The following is a 23,799-nucleotide window of genomic DNA, read 5'->3' on the forward strand; positions in this document are numbered from 1 at the left end:
ATTTCCATGGAAGGTGCTTGACTGAGATCTAATCTTTTGTTTCTTCTTGTAAGACATTCACAGCAAGAACTCGTCTTTTTATCACAATGAAGAAAAGCATTTTCTTTCTTTTTTTATGTTTCTAATATCAGAGAGTATGACCACAAACAGAGCTTCTTTGCAAAAGCTTCCCATCAGTAACACATTGCTATGGGACTGCTTCCCTGCAGATAAAAACTTTGTCATCTTCAAATCCAATGTCAATAGATTCCTGTTACGAACAATAGCCCAAGTATTCAAGCTTAGTCCTGACAATCAGTCTATCTCATTTACTCTTATCCTCGAGAGGCATCTGACCTTGATAGATAAGTGATAACCAGTTTAATAAAACCAAAAAATGCTACATTTTAAGTTTTAAATACAAACACAAAATTTTATTTTACTAAAAAACACAATTTTGTATCATTTGATTTACTGTTCTCATTTTGGATGTAATTACAATGTTTCGGCTGATGTAACCTTTAACCTTCTTCAGATGCATCTTGTAAGACTTGGAAATCTGTGATGAATTTCGAACGCAACCCATTGTTCAATCCACGAAGGTAGCTCACTCTCATTCTGTTAGCCATGACTAAGCATAAATCTTAAGTAATTCCTAATTGTATTCTTCGTATTGGTCATGATGAGCTTTTAACATTCAACCTCTAAAAGACTGTTACTTACAACTGATTATCACCTAACGCATTTATCCATTGCACCTTGGGTCCTTGTATGCAGAAGAAAGTCAGAGGTTACATTGGCTGAAACATGGTATGAGGGGTGTGCAATAAGTAATGCCCCTGACCCACTTCCCATAGCAGTAGACTAACGAAACTTGGCACAGTTATTAGTCTTTCTCTACATAGGAACCACCCAGAGTTATGCATTTCTCCCATCGTTTGATGCAGCTCTGGAGACTGTTTTTGTAGAAATCTCCAGGTTGGTCCTCCAACCACGACGTGACTTCAGAAATCAAGGCTGCATCATCTGGGAAACGCTTTCCTTTCAAAAACAACTTCATGGTGAAAGTCAGAAGGTGCAAGGTCAGGAAAGTAGGGAGGATGGGTGAGGATTTCATAACCACACGCCCGTGCATCTGATCTGGCGACATGCGAGTTATGGACCGAAGCGTTGTCCTGCAGGAGAAGGGTACCTTTGCTGATCTTGCCCCGCCTCTTGATTTTGATAGCTTCCCTTAATTTCCTCAAAAGTGAAGCATAATAGGCTCCTGTAATTGTGTTACTCTTTGCCAGGAAATCTGTCATCACTACGCCGTCCTGGTCTCAAAAGACTGTGAGCATGACCTTGCCAGTGGAGGGCTGTACCCTTGCCTTCTTTGGAGGTGGTGAGTCCAAGTGCTTCCACTGCATTGACTGGGCTTTGGTCTCTGGATCATAGTGATGGACCCAGGTTTCATCCTGTGTAATCAGTCTCTAAATTCATCCTCGAGCACTCAACGCGTTCTCGCTTCTGGAATGGTGTGAGCAACCTGGGAATCCATCTGGCAGACACCTTATACATATGCAAATGGTCATGAATGATAGTTTCCACAGACCCTGTACTAATCTTGAAATTTTGGGCTATTTGGCGAATAGTAATGCGCCGATCTTCCAAAATGGCAGCCTCAACTTGACGGACAGATGCCTCATCAATGACAGAAGGGGGGGGCGACCAGGTCTGGGAGCTGTTTCTATAGACTTCCGGCCATGTTTGAATTCATGATGCCAGCGTTTTACAAGGTCATATGATGGGGCATTATCACCATAAGTTTCTTTCATTTCATCAAAAGTCTCCTGTGGTGTGCGTCCTTTCAAATACAAAAACCGGATCACTGCTTGACATTCAACAGGCTCCATTTCACACCTGACTCAGTTCAAACACCTGTAAAACAGAAACCACAATTAGTTCAGAGCTGTAATTTGCCACATAACCCGTAGAGATATAAATCATTGCACATGCAAAATTTCAGCTAGATCAGACAACTGGAAGTGGGTCAGGGGCATTACTTATTGCACACCCCTCATAACATTCAAAATGAGAACTGTAGTTTGAATAGTTCAAATAATCAATCCTCATCTCAAAAGTTCAGAAACACGGTTGTGTGATTGTGTTTCTATTAAACCAACTGTTACCAAAATAAATGTTTTTATAATGAAATGAGTTATTCATACATGTTTCTAATGATGGAGCACATTTACTTTTGTTCTGATTAGTGATTAGAGAAAATTAAACAAAAAATAATAATAAATTCAGTAATCACTTCCTTTACTCACAGCTGTTTCATTATTTTCTGATTCATTAGTGTGGCTAAGCATATATATATATATATATATATAAATAAATATACAGGGTGACCCCCCGAAAAACGGGCTCCAACTATAATTAGGCCCCGTTTCTTAGTGTTTTGTCCGAATAAAATGAAACTTTGGTCATAACTAGTTTATTATATTCAAAACATCACATCAAAACACTAGGGTCTTGGGCCTTTTTTTTTCTCCGTTCTACAGCAGATGTTCTAGATGGCCTCCATTTAACTTTTGTTTTTTTTGGGTCACCCTGTATGTGTATCAAGGAAGAGAATTCCTTTGTATCCCAAGACGCCTTTTGCCATTCTCATCAGGAGAGTGCAATGGCATTTGATTAAAAAAAACAACAAAAAAGACAGGGGAGAAGTTAAAAGTAAGATGAAACTGAATAGGACATATTTACAATTGCCATAAAATTATAAAATATGTACAAGAGGGAAGGGAAAAAAAGGAATTCTATATATCAGAAGCTCACAGCATTAATGCTGGAGTCCCTCAGGGGTTCATCTTGGGCACAACTCTCTACATCAATAATCTCCCAAATCACATCCTATTCGTAGACATTTATGCTGACGACATTACCATCTATGGCAACACTTCAAAGGCCATAAAGGACCGAGTTCTCTTTGATTCTCTCTCCTCTAATCTTGATCATGTGGTACAATGGTGAAAGAGGTGGCTGGTTAATTTTAATGCATCTAAAACCAATCTTGACATCATCAATACTCTGATCCCCATCTGGTATCAATTGAAATGAATGGCTCTCATCTTGGGGAGGCTCTATGTTTTGACGAGCTTCTAGGTCTGACCTTTACTCCTGATCTGAGATGGAACATATAAATCAAATCCATTGCCAAGGCTGCTGGAAAAATATTGGAATTCTTCTACCGCTCCAGTAGATATCTCACTGCTGATGCAATTCTCTACCTGTATAAGAGTCAAGTATGTCCAAGGATGGAGTGTTGTTGCCACATCTGGGCAGGAGCTGCTTGAAGCAGCTTGTCCTACCTTGACAAAGTTCAAAATAGACTTTCCTCTGAGAATGCTCATTTCTCTTTCCTGCAACCTCTTTCCCACAGAAGAGATATTGCGAGCCTGCCTGTGCTTTATCATTATTTTCATGGCAAGTGCTCGTCTGAGTTCCAATCTATGGTCCCCACTGGCCTGACTTTCATGAAAAACACTCGTCTAGCTGAAACTACAAACTACACTCTTTATCTGTACCTAAACATAGATTCCACGAACAAAGCTTCTCTCTTAGAAGAACTGCACACTTGTAGAACTCTGTTCCATTTTCCTGCTTTCCAACTGACTACAATATGGTCGTCTTCAAGTCCAACGTGAACAAGTTCTTGATGAGCCATCCCCTTAAATAATCCAATTTACCAAACTTCCACTACTAACGATTACTACAATATTTCCCCATTGATTACTGTACACTCATTAACCCTTTGATAAGGTGTGACTCCTTTGTAAAATAAAACCCAAAAAACAAAACAACTGAATTTAACGGACTTTGTACAGAGAGAAAAGAGTTTAATAAAATATTTTTCTGGTAATGCGTTCACTACAGTAAAGTGTGTTGCAACAAATAGCAATGGTCTCATCAAGTGGCACGTTAGTGAACAGACTGGAAATATCAAATGAGCATAAGAAATAATTATTTTGGTTAAGAGAAGTATCTCTAATAATCTTATAAAAAGTTAAGGAATCAGAGACACAGCAAGTGGAATAAAATGTAAGGTAAAAGTAACTCGGTGAGCCATTGGTCGAGCGCATGCTGAGCAGAACCAACCATGGATAAAATGTGTCTACAGGGAACGTTATCTTTGTGATTTTTAGGGAGACCATAAAGTCGAGGTCTTAGGGATCAAGTGGGTTGTATTTTCTTATAAATCTCTTTAGAGAGATAGTTTAGAATAAATAAAAGGTGCAAGCGTTTTTGTAATTTGATTTCAATATTCAGAGTATTATCACAGGAGTCGACCGAGCCGAGTTTTAGAAATTTAGTAGTGTCATCTAAAATATTTGACATTTTATTGATATAGTCAGCACGGTTAAAGATGGCTACACTGGCACCTTTATCAAGTCTGGAAAGATAAATATCTTTGTTTTTCTACAGATTATGTACTGTAGAAAAATGGGATTTTTTCCCAGACAAAATTCTTTGAGTCAATCGACGAGTTGCTATAAGAGTGTGCAGTATGAGATACATTAGCGTTCATAGCTGAAAAAGTTTTGGAGGAAAAAGGTAGCATGATGTTTTAACTGAGAAAACAAGATTTCAAATTCAGTGATTATTTGTTGGCATTTGTTTCCCCTGATATCTTTCTATTAAGAATTTTTTTTCTAGAAGGATTTCGGGTACTTACAAGAGGGACCATGTGACAGCTGCCAAACGCCCCTAAGTGAAAACGTTTTTGTGGAACGACCTGAATTCTTACTTGGCACAGCCAGATTGTCAGTTTGTGTCGTTAACTATTGAGCCGCCATCACCTCCATGAAGCTGATGTCTACTGCTTCTGTGAAAGAAGAACCAGAATCTTTTTTTTTTTCTACATAGGAGTCACCACTTATCAAGGCTCAGAGGCCACTCGAGGATAAGGGTTAAAGAGCGTACAGTAGTCAATGGGACAATATCATAGAAATCGTTAGTGTAAGTTTGGTAAATTGGATTACTTAAGGGGAATGGCTCATCAAGAACTTGTTTATGTTGGACTTAAAAACGACCGCATTGTAATTAGCTGGAAAGCAGGAAAACAGAAGACAGTTCCACAAGTGTGCAGTTCTAAGAAAGAAGCTTTGTTCATGAAATCTACGTCTAGGTTTAGGCAAAGATAAAGAATGGGGAAAATTATTGATAGTGTTTTCAGAAAGATGAGTGTTTCTTGTGAAAATTTAGCAAGAGGGGGACCATAGATTGGAGCTCAGACGAGCACTTGCCATGAAAATAACAATAAAGCAGAGGCAGGCTTGCAACATCTCTTCTGTGAGAAAGAGGTTGCAGGGAAGAAAAAAGGGCATCCCCTACTAGGCTATGAAGTCTATTTTGAATTCTGTCAAGGCAAGATAAGCTGCTACTGGCAGCTTCTGCCCAGATGTGTCAACAATACTCCATCCTGGATATACCTGGCTCTTATATAGGTAGAGAATTGCATTAGCAGTGAGATATCTATTGCATCGATAGAAGGATCCCACCATGTTTTTTAACGCTTTAACTGTTCATCAAGTAAGTTGGCAGACTGTATATATAAGACAATGTTGGTCCATGGCAACCGTCACTTTCAAACCTTTGTGGCATGATTTTCTTTCCTTTTGCATTTTTTTTATGTGGTCATGTCATCTTTCATTTTGACAATCATCGAGAATGTGTGCACTGATTTACAAATTGTATTCATAGCAATTAAAAAAAGACTTCTATCACAAACATAGATATATTAGCAATACACATGAAAAAACTGAAATGGCTTAAAACATTTCAATATTGGTATCTATAGAAAGAGCTTGATGAGCTAAGAAAGAATCTTTTAAAATTAAAATTAAGGAAATTATGACTATTTTTGTGCCTCACATGTTTGGATATTTTCCCCTCTTTAAAACCATATGTGTTTTGTCACAATTTTTACATTACTTTTTCAGTAAAAATGCTATATCTTTGTTAAAACAGAAGATTAAGCAATGAAATTTACCATATTGTGATAGGAATTAGATTGTGCTACTGAAAATCTGCAGAAATTAATGGTTTCCAAATAATCTGCAGTAAATGCTCATAAATCTGCTGCTTCTTTAAAAATGCCATGTATCCATTAAAAGAAAAGAACTCAAAGCTGAATTGTAATGCATTATATGTACAAATAACTGAAATTGAAATCTAAGACTGTTTAAAAATAAATATATTCCAATATTTCTTTGGTATTCTTGTAGATTAATACCTTCCATCCCCTCCCATCTAATCACCTCTCCAAAATATGCGATTTTACCTTTGTAGGCAATTATGTGTGAATACGTTGAAAAACTTAAATGAAAGATAAACAAGTATTATTTTAGAATTTAATGTAAAATGATTCCCCATTTTGAGCCATTCTAGCGTTTTAGGGCAGTTAACCATTTTTTTTTCTTTTCTATAGGAGATAAATCTTGTGCGCTTTTTTTTTTTTTTTTTTTTCTAAAGACAATTATGGTAGGTTTTAAGAGGGTCTTTATGCAATTATGAAAGGGTGGGGAGGTTGGCACTCTGACTTTAGGTTAATGATAGAGCTAAGGAAAATTATATGTGAACACCCTGAAGACTTGACAGAAACAAAACAAAAACAATTTTAGAATTTAGAGTGGGGGTTAGTTTCACATAAATTTAATGTAAAATAATTCACCATTTCAAGACCATTCTAGCGTTGACCAATTTATTTTATTTTATGGGTGATAAATGGTACACTTTTCTTTATGGAAGGATTTTTTTTATTTTTTTTTTTTTTTTAGACACTTACATATAGCTTACCAAGGAACTTTGTTTGGTGATGAGCTGGCCACTTGGACAGCATTATTTTTAGGGCTAAAGAAGTTTTTAAGAAGAGGAGGCTTGCCTTTCGTGCCTAGGGTTAGAGGTAGGATTAAGGGAGTTTTTTTATTTTTTTTTTTATTTTAAGAGGGTGTTTGACACCCATATTTATGGTTAGTGGGTCATAATTATTGGCTTTTGAAAATGTTATGCCTTAGATTTTGGACATCAAATTACTTTTAAATATAAAATTTATTTTTGTCTGTCATAATCCTTGTTAACGTGTGCTGAATCTATTAAAAGTGATACCTCTTCTAGTTAATTTACAAAAACGCTGTTTTATGATAACATTTTTATCACTTTATTTGCTTAAAACTCTTAAAATATGTAATGTACATTATTATTTATTAATTCATTTGAAAGTATATTCATTTCAGAACAAAACGGCGGTATTTTGATGACTTAAGGTGCTGTGATTTTTAAATGTGACGATTTTAGCAGAACCCCCTTGAAATCTGTAATTATCCAAAGCTTTTTATCGTCCATGTGTATTGCTAGATATATATATATATATATATATATATATATATATATATATACACACACACATTATTGCTAGATATATATATATATACACGCACACATTATTGCTAGATATATATATATACACACACACATTATTGCTAGATATATATATATATATATACACACACACACACACACACACACATTATTGCTAGATATATATATATATATATATATATATATATACACACATTATTGCTATATATATATATATATACACACACATTGCTAGATATATATATATATATATATATATATATACACACATTATTGCTATATATATATATATATATACACACACACATTATTGCTAGATATATATATATATATACACACACACACACACACACATTACGAACAAGTCATATATATATATATATATATATATATATATATATATATATATTTTGTATTTGTCCGTAATGTGTGTGTGTGTGTATATATATATATATATATATATATCTAGCAATAATGTGTGTGTATATATATATATATATATATATATATATATATATATATATATATATATCTAGCAATAATGTGTGTGTATATATATATATATATATATATATATCTAGCAATACACATGGACGATAAAACGCTTTGGATAATTACAGATTTCAAGGGGGTTCTGCTAAAATTGTCACATTTTAAAAACCAGTGAGGACCCAACATCACACACAGTGAGGACCTTTGAATTAAATTTCAGTATATCAGCTAAGATCTGACTTAAATCACATTTTTCGTCTTTGTGAATTATTTCCCTCAGATTCTCTGGGATCTTGGTTGTAAGGTGTGGCAGTCCATAATAGCACAATGAAATTTATGAAGTGGGTCAAACCTGTTGTGCCAAAAGCAGTTGTGGATGCAATCGTCAAAAATTGAGGCACGACAGTCCATAGATCCAAAATCCGTGTCATGGCATGGATGGATATGATGCAGCACTCCTTCTCATCAACACTACCATCAGATTTTAGTATTTAAGATGCTGTGAATGTCTTGCACTTTACAGTGGTCAACAGCAGGCAATGTCTCACACCTGGTCTTCGTGTGATCTAAATAAAAAGGGTTGATATCAATCATGTTGCATGCATTCAAATCGCTTCTTATGCATTTAAGTTGGGTCTACCACCTTCATCAACCACACTAGAGCCTAGGACATCTAGGCATGTTAAGGAGTTGGTGCAGAGGTGGCACTCTGTACGAGAGCGAACTACCTGAGACAGCAAACGTGTAAGGCAGCCATAATTCCACTAATACGATGTTTCTGATAAAGCACAGTCGGAGAAATCTTTTCTCATATTTTGCAGCTACATTATCTGGCTCTAATGAACATCGGTCCTCATTAGTTTTCTATTTGACAACCATCGTTGCATCAATACTCTGTCAGTATCAACCGACAGTTAGAGTCTCTGTTTTATGAGTAAGAGCCATTAGTTGTGTTGCTCACCGTATGTTGGATTATCATTTTTCTTTGATAAGCTGTATTATTCATTTAGTTGTTGATGCTCATGGTTTGATATGCATTATTGATTGGTTGATTGTTGTTCCCTTGCGTTCTTGTGTGCTTGTTTTACAAGTATTTCAATGGACTATGCTCTGACGAACTTGCAGAATTTGTAACCCTCCCTCCCCAATGTGAATACTCCTGACCAATTCAACAATGATGCAATCCTTCTTCACTATTCAAATCCCATATGCTGGAAGGCTTTCCATTCTAATAGCTTATTTTCTTGAACTGCTTGCATTTTGAATTCCTTCCCTTGATTGTGTCAAAATGCAAAAATTTAAATGTAATATGAATAATCATATCTGTACACAATTGCCCACTTAAAATGCCTTTTTTTAATTGGCCCTACATGTGCAGTAACCTTTTACTAGTTGACTTGTCCTTCAAGCTGCACAAACATTGCATTCAGGCTGCAAACAAATGCAAGAAGCATTCTATTTTTAATTTGATATTCTTTCTGCAAATTAACTCCTGAAATATTTCTCCCACTTTATCTCTTCCTTATCAGACTACTGTTAGAATATGAGGTCCAAGCATCTGCTTCATATATAATACGTGAGATTCAGCATTTGGAGAGAATTCAAAGACTAGTTATTCAAATGGTGCAAGGTCTACAGGAGCTGCCCTATGAAAGCTGACTCAAGAAGCTGAACTGTTTTGCTCTTGAAATATGACCATCTACAGACACTTTTTTGATAAAATAAAATATGTTTATTTACAGAAATAATTAATACTGAAAGTAAATTTTTCTTTATAAATATGATTAACATAAAATAAATAGAAAAGGAAATGAATGAATCTTAGCATTGTCCAAAAATATGACTTTTTCCCAATTATAATAAATTAAATAAAATAAACATACTGGAAAAGAAAATGTGCATTTGTTAAAAAATAATTAACTTCATGATGAACATGGATCCAGTAATTCTTTTTTGTTCTTCAGTATTGGCTAGATCATTTAGTCTGGGCCACTTTTAAAGCAGGAAGTCGTTTGGGCAAATGTGTGCTTGTGTTTTTCATGCTTGATCTTTTGTTTTAAACCTTTTTTCTTCGATTGAGAACTGATGTTTGTCTGAAAACATCATTTAAACATCTTTCCTTTTTTTTTCGTTAACCAGGGGAGGTAAACCTCCATCAGGGTTACATTTGGATGTACTCAAAGATGGAAAAATGATTCAGGTATTTCTTATTTTGAACATGATAATTTGTTGTATGTATTCATTTTCTCACGACATTCTTCTTTTGTTGTAATAGTGAAGTTTGAAGATCAAAATATTGAATTGAAAGTAAAATCAATGATATTTACATAATTGTCATATTATAGTAATGAAAAATATGTAAAAAATGTCATATTATAGTAATGAAAAATATGTAAAAATGTCATATTATAGTAATGAAAAATATGTAAAAATGTCATATTATAGTAATGAAAAATATCTAAAAAATGTCATGTTATAGTAATGAAAAATATGTAAAAAATGTCATATTATAGTAATGAAAAATATGTAAAAAATGTCATGTTATAGTAATGAAAAATATGTAAAAAATGTCATATAGTAATGAAAAATATCTAAAAAATGTCATATAGTAATGAAAAATATGTAAAAAATGTCATATTATAGTAATGAAAAATATGTAAAAAATGTCATATTATAGTAATGAAAAATATGTAAAAAATGTCATATTATAGTAATGAAAAATATGTAAAAAATGTCATATTATAGTAATGAAAAATATCCAAAAAATGTCATATTATAGTAATGAAAAATATCCAAAAAATGTCATATTATAGTAATGAAAAATATCTAAAAAATGTCATATTATAGTAATGAAAAATATGTAAAAAATGTCATATTATAGTAATGAAAAATATGTAAAAAATGTCATATTATAGTAATGAAAAATATCCAAAAAATGTCATATTATAGTAATGAAAAATATGTAAAAAATGTCATATTATAGTAATGAAAAATATGTAAAAAATGTCATATTATAGTAATGAAAAATATCTAAAAAATGTCATATTATAGTAATGAAAAATATCCAAAAAATGTCATATTATAGTAATGAAAAATATGTAAAAAATGTCATATTATAGTAATGAAAAATATCCAAAAAATTTCATATTATAGTAATGAAAAATATGTAAAAAATGTCATATTATAGTAATGAAAAATATGTAAAAAATGTCATATTATAGTAATGAAAAATATCTAAAAAATGTCATATTATAGTAATGAAAAATATGTAAAAATGTCATATTATAGTAATGAAAAATATCTAAAAAATGTCATATTATAGTAATGAAAAATATGTAAAAATGTCATATTATAGTAATGAAAAATATCTAAAAAATGTCATGTTATAGTAATGAAAAATATGTAAAAAATGTCATGTTATAGTAATGAAAAATATGTAAAAAATGTCATATTATAGTAATGAAAAATATCCAAAAAATGTCATATTATAGTAATGAAAAATATGTAAAAAATGTCATATTATAGTAATGAAAAATATGTAAAAAATGTCATATTATAGTAATGAAAAATATGTAAAAAATGTCATATTATAGTAATGAAAAATATCTAAAAAATGTCATATTATAGTAATGAAAAATATCCAAAAAATGTCATATTATAGTAATGAAAAATATGTAAAAAATGTCATATTATAGTAATGAAAAATATCCAAAAAATGTCATATTATAGTAATGAAAAATATCCAAAAAATGTCATATTATAGTAATGAAAAATATGTAAAAAATGTCATATTATAGTAATGAAAAATATGTAAAAAATGTCATATTATAGTAATGAAAAATATGTAAAAAATGTCATATTATAGTAATGAAAAATATCTAAAAAATGTCATATTATAGTAATGAAAAATATGTAAAAATGTCATATTATAGTAATGAAAAATATCTAAAAAAATGTCATATTATAGTAATGAAAAATATGTAAAAAATGTCATATTATAGTAATGAAAAATATGTAAAAAATGTCATATTATAGTAATGAAAAATATCCAAAAAATGTCATATTATAGTAATGAAAAATATGTAAAAAATGTCATATTATAGTAATGAAAAATATGTAAAAAATGTCATATTATAGTAATGAAAAATATGTAAAAAATGTCATATTATAGTAATGAAAAATATGTAAAAAATGTCATATTATAGTAATGAAAAATATGTAAAAAATGTCATATTATAGTAATGAAAAATATGTAAAAAATGTCATATTATAGTAATGAAAAATATGTAAAAAATGTCATATTATAGTAATGAAAAATATGTAAAAAATGTCATATTATAGTAATGAAAAATATGTAAAAAATGTCATATTATAGTAATGAAAAATATGTAAAAAATGTCATATTATAGTAATGAAAAATATGTAAAAAATGTCATATTATAGTAATGAAAAATATCTAAAAAATGTCATATTATAGTAATGAAAAATATGTAAAAATGTCATATTATAGTAATGAAAAATATGTAAAAAATGTCATATTATAGTAATGAAAAATATGTAAAAAATGTCATATTATAGTAATGAAAAATATGTAACAAATGTCATATAGTAATGAAAAATATGTAAAAAATGTCATATTATAGTAATGAAAAATATCTAAAAAATGTCATATTATAGTAATGAAAAATATCTAAAAAATGTCATATTATAGTAATGAAAAATATCTAAAAAATGTCATATTATAGTAATGAAAAATATCTAATAAATGTCATATTATAGTAATGTCATATTATAGTAATGAAAAATATGTAAAAATGTCATATTATAGTAATGAAAAATATTTAAAAATGTCATATTATAGTAATGAAAAATATGTAAAAAATGTCATATTATAGTAATGAAAAATATCCAAAGAATTATGCAAAACGATAAGGTAGAAAATTAATTATTAAGAAAAACAGTTTTCAAAGAAAATTAGCGAAAATTAAGTTTTACTAAATGGGCCAAAGATTTTTAGTTTTCAGAAAATATTTACCTCCCTTTTGGATATGACCTTAAGCTATATTCGATGATGAGGCCCCGGCTTGCGGACTTTGGGGAGTATGGAGCAACCCTTTAATTGCCATTACTCCCAAGTCCACTCTGACCCGGAGTGGAAGTACCTGTTAGGGTCCCAACTACGGGTTGAATAGAAATTGTCTTGAAAAAAACAAATATATTCTATTAAAACATTGTTATTTAAAATCACTGGATTCAGCATTAAATAACCTGAAAAGGGTTGATATGCCGTAAAACAACCAACCAACCTTTTTGTTATGATTCAAACTCTCTGGTTCCTTTTTTCATTAATTGTCTTCGAAAACTATTTTCATTAATAATTAATTTTCTACCTTATCATTTTTTGTAAGTTTTTGATATGTTCATTACTGTGACATGGCATTAAGTAGGTACAATTGGTTTCACTTGAAATTCAATATTTCGATTTTCGCTATTATAACAAAGACCTTCCCATGATGCATTGTAGTAGGTATTCCAAATGAAACTTTTATCCTCATTGCATCTAAAAACTTTTCATGCTGCACATCAATCTTTGCAAAACATAAATAATCATAACAAATTTATTTTGGTAGGTCAATTAGCAACTGAATTTGCCATGTTGCATGCTATTTGTCCAGTAGCAAATTATCACAGTCTGTACCGAAAAAGAAATCCTTACAGTTGTAACATCTTTTGATAAATGAAAATTAGTACTTATCCAATTTTACTCAAATATTAAAAAGATGTTTAAAAATTATAATTGCACAAAAACTTCATTATTTACATATCATTAGGTACCTCCACGAGGATGTGTAAAACGTCAGTATTACACATATTAATAGTGACGTCATCATTTTGTGTGTTTGTTATTTTCTATGGATAAGCGTTCGCGTTATAATTGTTAATGGAGTAATGTTTTTATAATAATATAAAATTTACCTTTTCTAAAACAAATACATTTTTATTAAACTACACAGACACAGACAGAGTTAATAAAATAAAATAAATTTTAGCGTCTTCTGTTGACACATGTATTTAAAGATAATGTTCCTTACAAGCCTTCGTACATTTTTGAAAAAGAAAACATCAAACATAAGGACCACCCTCTATCAATGTAAATAATAAAATCAAAACAAATTTTTTTAAGGCCGATTTTGAATTTACAATTTTTATTATCTCAATAGTTTTATATTCTCTTATATGAATGTATTTTTTTATTATTTTTATCTGTTATTAAAAAAATCCATTTAAACTCCATATTGCGTAATATTTGAATTCAATATCATTTAAAGCTTTTTAAAAATAATTATTTTTTAGAATTGTTTTTTTTTTTTTTTGTTGTAATTCGAATAATTATATTACCAAGAAAAAAAATTATCAAGAAAAAGTGTTTTTTTTTTGTTTTTTTAACATATTGAATTTATGCCCAATTTTATTTACAACTTTGAGGTAAGTGAAATAAATAACAGGATTTTAAAAAATTACTATTTTTTAATTATTTGATCTTTTCAGCTTTAAAAAATGTTGAAACTTTTTATCAACCCACATTTATTTTGTTTAGTTTTCGGACCATGAAATATAGGGGGGGGTAGAACACCTAAAAAAATATCTTCCCTCTTATATATTTAATGAAACCTACTTTTAATATGTAAGTTTATTTAATGATGAATAAATATAAAAAATTTCAGAAAAATATGACTATTATTTGATTTTTGCTAGATTTTTAAAACATGGGTGTGTGAACGTCTTAAAAAAACGTCATTACATAGGAACGTTGTTTCAAAGCGTCGATAATGTAAACACGATTTTTGTCTCGCATTTTCATTATTTTTGTATGCTGTAAAAAATGTTAAAAAAATATTAGCAGTTTATTTGAAGCTTTTTCTTTTAAATGGTAAAAAAAGTTAGGTTGATAATATTAAATTAAATTACAATTAGATCGTGTTACATATGGGGGGGGTTTAAAACTGTGGCACGCATTGGAGGTACCTGCATATCATTTAGGTAAAAAAAAAGTACACCAAAATTTATTCAAATTCATCCAATATCGTTGTTTTTATAAGATCAAATCAAATTTGATCGATAAACGACTGGTATTATGAGGAATATGTGTTTGAATTATATCTCTTCGTCATTGACTTTAATATAAGCAGAAAATGGCAAATGAGACATTTTCCCATTAAGACATGTCTTTTTTTTGTTTTAAAAACTATTTGATAAATTTGTATATTCCCTGCCGTAACCGTTTCTTCTGAAGTATATAATCTGCTTGGATTAGATCTGCTATCTACTTGCCAAAATGTGACAGTTGCTTCTGTTGCCTACACATTATTTCATGGTTCTTGTTCCACCGCAATGCTTAAATACCTCCTTGCGCTCTGACTGAACAGACCAAACCTGTGACGATATACATTCTCATTAGACCCTCTGCATAATCACACTGGTGTTTGCTCAGAGATGTACTAGCAATCTTCTTTAGACTCATTCCATGGAAAGTGGTCCAAAATCAGAGAATTTTAAATCCAATGTTTTCTAGCATTGTTTTTTCTGAAAGACAACACCTTAAACTACAAAAGAATTAAAATATTCAATTCTGATCTTTTCTGTATTGTCCGTGCTGAGGCTATAAACATTGACTATTTATTGAAGTCAGAAAATGAAAGAATTGCCTATTTTTCAGGCATTCATTTTTACTAATAAAAAACCTAAAATTATGTTTAATTATATTTTTCATGATTAAAACATATATAGATTTCAAAATAATTGAAGCCCTGAGTTTCTTTTGTCAATCATTTTTACATAAAATTTTCATAAAGTTAGTTCTATGTCCATCTGATGCTTAATCGACATTTTTTTTTTCTTACTCTTCAACAAAACCTCAGAGGAAAAAATCCTTTCTGGTTATGAGCTAGTATATTATTGCATACAAAATAATAGTAAAAAAAAAAAATCTACCTATTTCTTCTTCTTGAACAAACACTTTGAATTTGTGTAACACACGTGATATCACATGCCAAAATATCATTTCAAAATCTTCAATAATCAATGGATTTAAACATGATAAATAACATACTCATACAATGCTATAAAATATTTATTTATTGAGAAATGTTAGGTTGAAAATAAAGCACATCCTGATTTCTTCCAATATCTACCATTCCTACTGGAACTGGTGGACTCAGTTTTCGGATCATATTCTCGGGCCGGTAGGCAATTATATCAGCTTCATCTAGCCAGTATCATTGGCCTTTTCTGGAATCCTTCATTATTTCATTACTGATACTTCCATATCAGGATCTATAACTGATAAAACTTCACTAGTAAATAAACTTTCTTTCAACTTTTTCATTCTAATTGACGATTAAAAAAAAAAAATTGATGCTAAAATAGGACATTATCACACACACACACACACACACACACACACACACACACACACACACACACACACACACACACACACACACACACACACAAAACCATGAAATTTGAACAAAACATGTGACTTCATTCAAATGTTAGAAAATCTAAAGTTGAGGCTTTCTAATAAAAAAAAAAAAATCCAAATAGAAACTTGGTTCAAAAAGTATATAATAGCCAATATACATTTTCTTATTATAATCACACACTAGTAATGTTTTCTTAATAATTAAAAGTAAAAATTAAAAAATGTATAATTTATTGATGTAAACAGATATTTTGTTATGAATTTATATCACTGTAGTGCATGTTGCAGTCGCAAGTGACACTCGAAAACAAAATCAAATATTATGCTGCTATCATGATACATACATGAAAAGTACTTAACCAATTCATTTCAAATTTTATAACAAAAGAAATAAATTGTTTTATTTGCCAATCATTTCAAACAGCAAACAGCAGCATTTGGCAACTAGTAGTTTTCAGGTCCTTGTCTAAATGTTAAAAATAAATTATTGAAGAAAAAATATTCCACTGATAAAAAAAAATAAACAAATAATTAAAATAGCTTTGATCTTGACTTGAAATCAAACCTGGCACTAAAATCTGCATCTATCAAGCTCTCTTCCACACCATTGTACTGTATGGCTGTAATTAACTTGGTTAATGAGAGCAAACGATCCATGGAAACTTGAGGTGTTTGATCACTACTGTTTTCATTGTATCCTTCATGTTCACTGGAGTCAGTTCATCTCAAATGCCGCTGTTCATTCTCATTGCAACATATCCTCTCTATAATAAGCTATTCTCTCAAGGTCTTTGCTGATTCAGTTATGATCCTTGTTGTCACCCAAAATAATTTCATCCACTTTGAATCAGCCCCTCTTCATGGTTGAATAAAATGATGCAGAAGCCCGCTGAAAACTTGGGTCAGAGAAGGGTAAAATAGGATACAGAGTTGATCCTGAACGTTTACTTTTATGAGGTTCGCTGCTAGAACTTGGATTGGTTAACACTATTATTTGCTACTGCAGTGCCGTACTAGGTTAGCATTCATTCAGTATGTGGTAAATTCTCTGGATGGAACCGGCCTAACTGGTTCGTGGTGAATGCTGTAACAAATAAGTAACAACACATTATGTATGACGATTCAAAGTTCTAAAATCAAACTGATAAACAATCTCATGCAATGTTGCTGTTACAAACACAAACGGATCGGAAATGGCGGAAGTTATCAGATTTAAAAGCTGTGAAAAAGAAATGTAAAGTGTCAGCTGACATTAAGCAAATTTAAAACCAAAATGAATTGAACGTTGGTGGCAGCAGCTGTTAAATTAATTTTGGTTAGGGTTAAATGTGATTAAAAACAAAAAAAAATAGTCAAGTCCAAAATGTGCTCTTTCTGAAAAATCAGACACTTCTTTTATATCTAACCGGAAGCATTTTATTTGTGTATTGAGCAAGCACATAAAAAGGCAGCCATGTCTTTTTTTTTCTTCTTTTCTCTTTAGTCCTTCTGTCTGCACGAGATTTTCAAGGCTGCTGAAACAACATGTTTGGCACAAATTAAATCATTTAATTCATAGTACGTAGTCATCCAACCATCTCAGCAGACATCGCTCTCTGTGCAATCTTTGTTGTGTTTCTTGTTCAGCTTCCAGTTGCTCATTATCCGCTTCATTCTTTGAATCTCCTCGAATCAACCTCTGATGCTACCAGATCAGACTGTCTGAAGATATTGGCTTCCTAAGACGAAATGCACCTAATATTGATGCCTTTTGTTTTTCTACTTCCTTTTGCAAAAACTTATGTTCTGCAAAACTTAATTACATTCTGCAAAACTTAATCATGTTCTGCAAAACCAAAAACAAAAACAATAACCCACCTTTTTCCCCCTTTTCCTTGTTCCTTGTTCTCATTTCCCCTTTCTCCTATATCCCCCACTTCCTGACTGGTTTCTTAACTTATAATGTACCAAACATTAATACTGTAACTCATTTATCTCTCCCGTTGCAAAACTCGTCCATGTTTTGCAGGGCAGGGAACAAAAACGATAAAATCCACTACAAAACAACCAAACCAAACACAACAAACTAGCAATTGAAGATACAAAGAGATACAAAGAATAAAAACCTACAAAATAACTGAATACAACATGAATACTATTTCGAAAATAACCGGATTTTGCATTAAATAACCCGAAAAGGGTAGATATGCCGTAAAACAAAACAACCAAACAAAACCAAACGAATCAACCGAATGTTAAGAAAATATCTTGGTACACTATCCACCTAGATATTGTTATAGGACTGTGTACCAATAACCATACTTTTTGTCCATTTTGTTGTGCAGTATGCCCCAGGCGGTTTAAATCACACCTTCTGTCCAATTTGTATAGACTTTGGCTCTTCAGATTTTTTGGAAATGCTCTAACTGTAAGATGTCACCATTGATACTTAAATATTACCCTATGCGGTACTGTTTCCTCATGCTGCCCAGATTTCGGGGTCATTTTGAACCAAAACATTGCTTCTGCAGGTGATATCCCCACAGTGACTTTTATGGTTCTATGATCCCGTTTTACAATACTGTTTCTGCTCAGCCAATAGGCTGCTCTATAATACTGCCTGACATTCCACCTGTTCAACATTTTCTAAAATATCTTTGAACAGAACGCCACTCTATTGTTCATTAGCACCTCTTCAACTGTTCCATGCTCCCCAAAAATATTTTCCAATTCTTTTGTGATGATGTCCACTGGTTCTGCTCAAATCTTTCTCCAAATGGCAAATCTCCCTGGACCACAATCTATCATAGATAGGTATACTCCTCATTTATAGTGTGTGATGTCAATAGACAACTATGTCACATCAGCAGCCACTTGAATTTCCCCTGGTTCATGAATGGTTGGTGGTGAGTCGATCGTCCAACATTGATCACAGTTTCTGACTTCTTTTTGCACACTCTTTCTGGTCACCTCTGGATAGACCTTTCGCACTAGATAAAGCGTTCTTTCTATTCTTACATGGTGTAGCTCATGCAATTCCTTCACTTTATCTTGTGTGACACAGCATGCTGCTGTAGTTGCCCTTTCTGGTTTAAGCTAGCTTTTTTTTTTTCACCCTAGTAAATATGTCAACTTTATTTTTCCTAGAAGGCACAATGTTACACTTTAAGTCAAATTCATCAATCATTTCTCTCAGAATCCTTAAACGTCATAATATAATTAATTCTAATTAATTTTTATAATTAAGCATCCTAGTAAAATTAATTCTAATTAATTTTTATAATTAAACGTCATAATATAATTAATTTTAATTAATTTTTATAATCAAGCATCATAGTAAAATTAATTTTAATTAATTTTTATAATTAAACATCATAGTAAAATTAATTCTGCTGATCCTTTTATTCAAATCCTTTTCTTATCAGTTATCATAAAATTAACCCAGCTGCGAACAGTAATTGATTCAATTCGCATCTTAATTTCTTTCAGACCCCATTTTAATGCAAGGTTCATACCCTTTATTGTTGCTTCCAACTTAGCAACATTGATGTGATTATAATCACATTTCTTTCTTAGCCATGCTGTAGAAATTTTATTTTCCACCTTCTGTCTTTCCCTTCTTCCCCCCCCCCTTTCTTGGTGTATCTTGTGCTGCTACTGCTTGTTATATCACGTATCGAATGCGTGCCTTTCGATTGATGAAAGGAAATGTGTGCGCCATTTTGGTGGAAGTTTGAACAAGAGAAAGAGAAGTCGGCTCGCTATCCTGCGCGAAGAGAAAAGATGTTAAAAATCGCAAGCTTAAACAAGAAAAACCAGCGGTTTGGTTTCTTTTTCTACAATCGAGATGTGTCAAGGAAGACGACACAGAATTAGTCAGAAAAGACTGTTTAAAAAATCAGAGTTGTAAACAAAATTACAACGACCTCTTCACCGAGGAAGAAAGAACTATTTTTAGGCATAGATTTGGTCTTGTAAAAAAAGAATACTAACTTCAGTGAGGCGTTAGAATTCAGAAGTCAAAAGGAACCAAGAAATCTTCTATAGAAATACACCACAGAAGATTTGGATTATTTTCTTGGATTACAGAACCAAGAGGCTTGGAATTTTCTCGAATGAGAACATTTAAGTTAATGGCGCAAGGGAGCTAATTTACATACATCCTCTTTTAAAAAGATTAAGTGTTGACGTGTTTTATTTAAGTTCTTTGACTACTATCTCTTACAATATTGTTAATGGAGTTCTTTGAGAACCGCTAGACGGACTAATTTGGCAGACACTGTTATTGGTGAATATAAAACTGACTATACCTTTCTTTCCCTATTTACCTTCCCATGTATTAAAAGAAAAGATATCTTGTTCATCGTAGTATTCTTTCGTTTTTTGTTTTTTTTCCTTCTTATTGTGCAATGGGATAACCTTCATTGGACGTCATGATAAAATGCCCGTTAATGCTGCATCCTCGACTATCACGCCATCAATTTCAATGCATACGCTAATGGCCATGCTACTTGCATCACACCATACACAATGCTTTTTCTAATTTGGGAACATGTCACCTCCCTCAAACTGGGTCTCTTAGAACCTCTTCGACAACTCTTGTAACATTCCCACCATCTTGCTATCCACCATATCTTCCCAACCAGTTCTGTCTGCTCTTCTTTTTAAATAGCTGCAAGTGGTTCTAAGCCATTCAGATATTGGGTAGTGGCCAACCAGTTTTCCACAGGAAGAAAACAGCTCACACCTGCTCATTTTATTATGTATCTCTGGCAGATTGTTTCCTCTCGTAAATATCGATCTTCCTGCACTGTCCATATTGAGCCGGAGACCTAACGCTGTTCCTCCCTTCAATGACTGGTGGTTTTGTTGCTAGGCCAAACTTGTCAAGATGACACAAGTTTTGCTGATGACATTACTGTTTCATTAACCAAAATGTTGTCTGTATACGAATCTGTGTTCTCCCTGATGAGGTCCTCTTTATTGAGTACAGTTTTCAAAATTTTTTCTGAATGGTTTTTTGGAGCAACATTTAACCCGAACTTCAATCTTGTCAGAAAATAGGTCTTTCCTTCATACCTGACCAATTGGAACTTCCATAAATGTCTTGCAACATGAATTTGTAAATATGCAGATTTTAAATCCACGATCTTTGTTGCCAGACATCAATCGCATCTCCACCAAACTGATACGCAATATACTTATTTAGTTCTCTATAATCGAGAACTGGTCTGACTTTGTTCTTTGTAGTTTTTATCACCGCACTCCCATTTTTACATCTTGCTCCCAAGGTACTAGGATTCCTTCCGCAAACCAACATTTAACTTCATAATCGAAGTCATCCTTGTGTTCTTCGGTTAACTTCGTATAATAATGATCAACATTGTTCCTTAATAGCGGGAGTTCTGAATCCTCTTCCACTCAACAGTCCACCTCATTCCATCAAATTTCACACTGAAGTCCTTGTTCACCACCTCCTATTGGAATTTTTCTTTATTCTTTTGCTTTAGATGTACACTTGTAGCACAATCTTCTCTTCTAATCTCCACATGGCCATTTTCATAGATAATAACTCCTCAAAGTTTGTGGATAATATTCATCCGCACCATGATATTGACACCATCGATCATTTTTCATGATATTGACACCATCGATCATTTTTTAATGATATTGACACCATCGATCATTTTTTCATAATATTGACACCATCGATCATTTTTTCATGATATTGACACTATCAATCATTTTTTTCATGATATTGACACCATCGATCATTTTTTCATAATATTGACACTATCAATCATTTTTTTCATGATATTGACACCATCGATCATTTTTTCATGATATTGACACCATCGATCATTTTTTTCATGATATTGACACCATCGATCATTTTTTTCATGATATTGACACCATCGATCATTTTTTTCATGATATTGACACCATCGATCATTTTTTCATAATATTGACACCATCGACCATTTTTTCATGATATTGACACCATCGACCATTTTTTTCATGATATTGACACCATCGATTATTTTTTCATGATATTGACACCATCGACCATTTTTTTCATGATATTGACACCATCGACCATTTTTTTCATGATATTGACACCATCGACCATTTTTTTCATGATATTGACACCATCGATCATTTTTTTCATGATATTGACACCATCGACCATTTTTTTCATGATATTGACACCATCGACCATTTTTTTCATGATATTGACACCATCGACCATTTTTTTCATGATATTGACACCATCGACCATTTTTTTCATGATATTGACACCATCGATCATTTTTTTCATGATATTGACACCATCGACCATTTTTTTCATGATATTGACACCATCGACCATTTTTTTCATGATATTGACACCATCGACCATTTTTTTCATGATATTGACACCATCGATCATTTTTTTCATGATATTGACACCATCGATCATTTTTTTCATGATATTGACACCATCGACCATTTTTTTCATGATATTGACACCATCGACCATTTTTTTCATGATATTGACACCATCGACCATTTTTTTCATGATATTGACACCATCGATCATTTTTTTCATGATATTGACACCATCGACCATTTTTTTCATGATATTGACACCATCGACCATTTTTTTCATGATATTGACACCATCGATCATTTTTTTCATGATATTGACACCATCGATCATTTTTTTCATGATATTGACACCATCGACCATTTTTTTCATGATATTGACACCATCGATTATTTTTTTCATGATATTGACACCATCGATCATTTTTTTCATGATATTGACACCATCGACCATTTTTTTCATGATATTGACACCATCGACCATTTTTTTCATGATATTGACACCATCGATCATTTTTTTCATGATATTGACACCATCGATCATTTTTTTCATGATATTGACACCATCGACCATTTTTTTCATGATATTGACACCATCGACCATTTTTTTCATGATATTGACACCATCGATCATTTTTTTCATGATATTGACACCATCGATCATTTTTTTCATGATATTGACACCATCGACCATTTTTTTCATGATATTGACACCATCGACCATTTTTTTTCATGATATTGACACCATCGATCATTTTTTTCATGATATTGACACCATCGATCATTTTTTCATAATATTGACACCATCGACCATTTTTTTCATGATATTGACACCATCGATCATTTTTTTCATGATATTGACACCATCGATCATTTTTTTCATGATATTGACACCATCGACCATTTTTTTCATGATATTGACACCATCGACCATTTTTTTTCATGATATTGACACCATCGATCATATTTTTCATGATATTGACACCATCAATCATTTTTTTCATGATATTGACACCATCGATCATTTTTTTCATGATATTGACACCATCGACCATTTTTTTCATGATATTGACACC

General features: G+C 31.8%; 1 protein-coding gene across 2 annotated transcripts in view; it reads left to right on the plus strand.

Moving 5' to 3' along the window:
- Positions 1–23,799, plus strand: part of LOC145296808 (nuclear inhibitor of protein phosphatase 1-like) — a 103,167-nt gene that overhangs the window by 5,236 nt on the left and 74,132 nt on the right. The window contains exon 2 of one of the 2 annotated variants that reach the window (XM_080142892.1): positions 10,033–10,093. The exons of the other annotated variant lie outside the window; for it this stretch is intronic. Coding sequence (XP_079999018.1) covers positions 10,033–10,093 — 61 coding nt within the window. The remainder of the gene's footprint in view (positions 1–10,032; positions 10,094–23,799) is intronic. 2 annotated transcript variants of the gene reach the window in all.

The sequence above is a fragment of the Euprymna scolopes genome, chromosome 17, assembly GCF_053919585.1.
Source record: "Euprymna scolopes isolate OS-2025 chromosome 17, ASM5391958v1, whole genome shotgun sequence".
NCBI classification, from domain to species: domain Eukaryota; kingdom Metazoa; phylum Mollusca; class Cephalopoda; order Sepiida; family Sepiolidae; genus Euprymna; species Euprymna scolopes.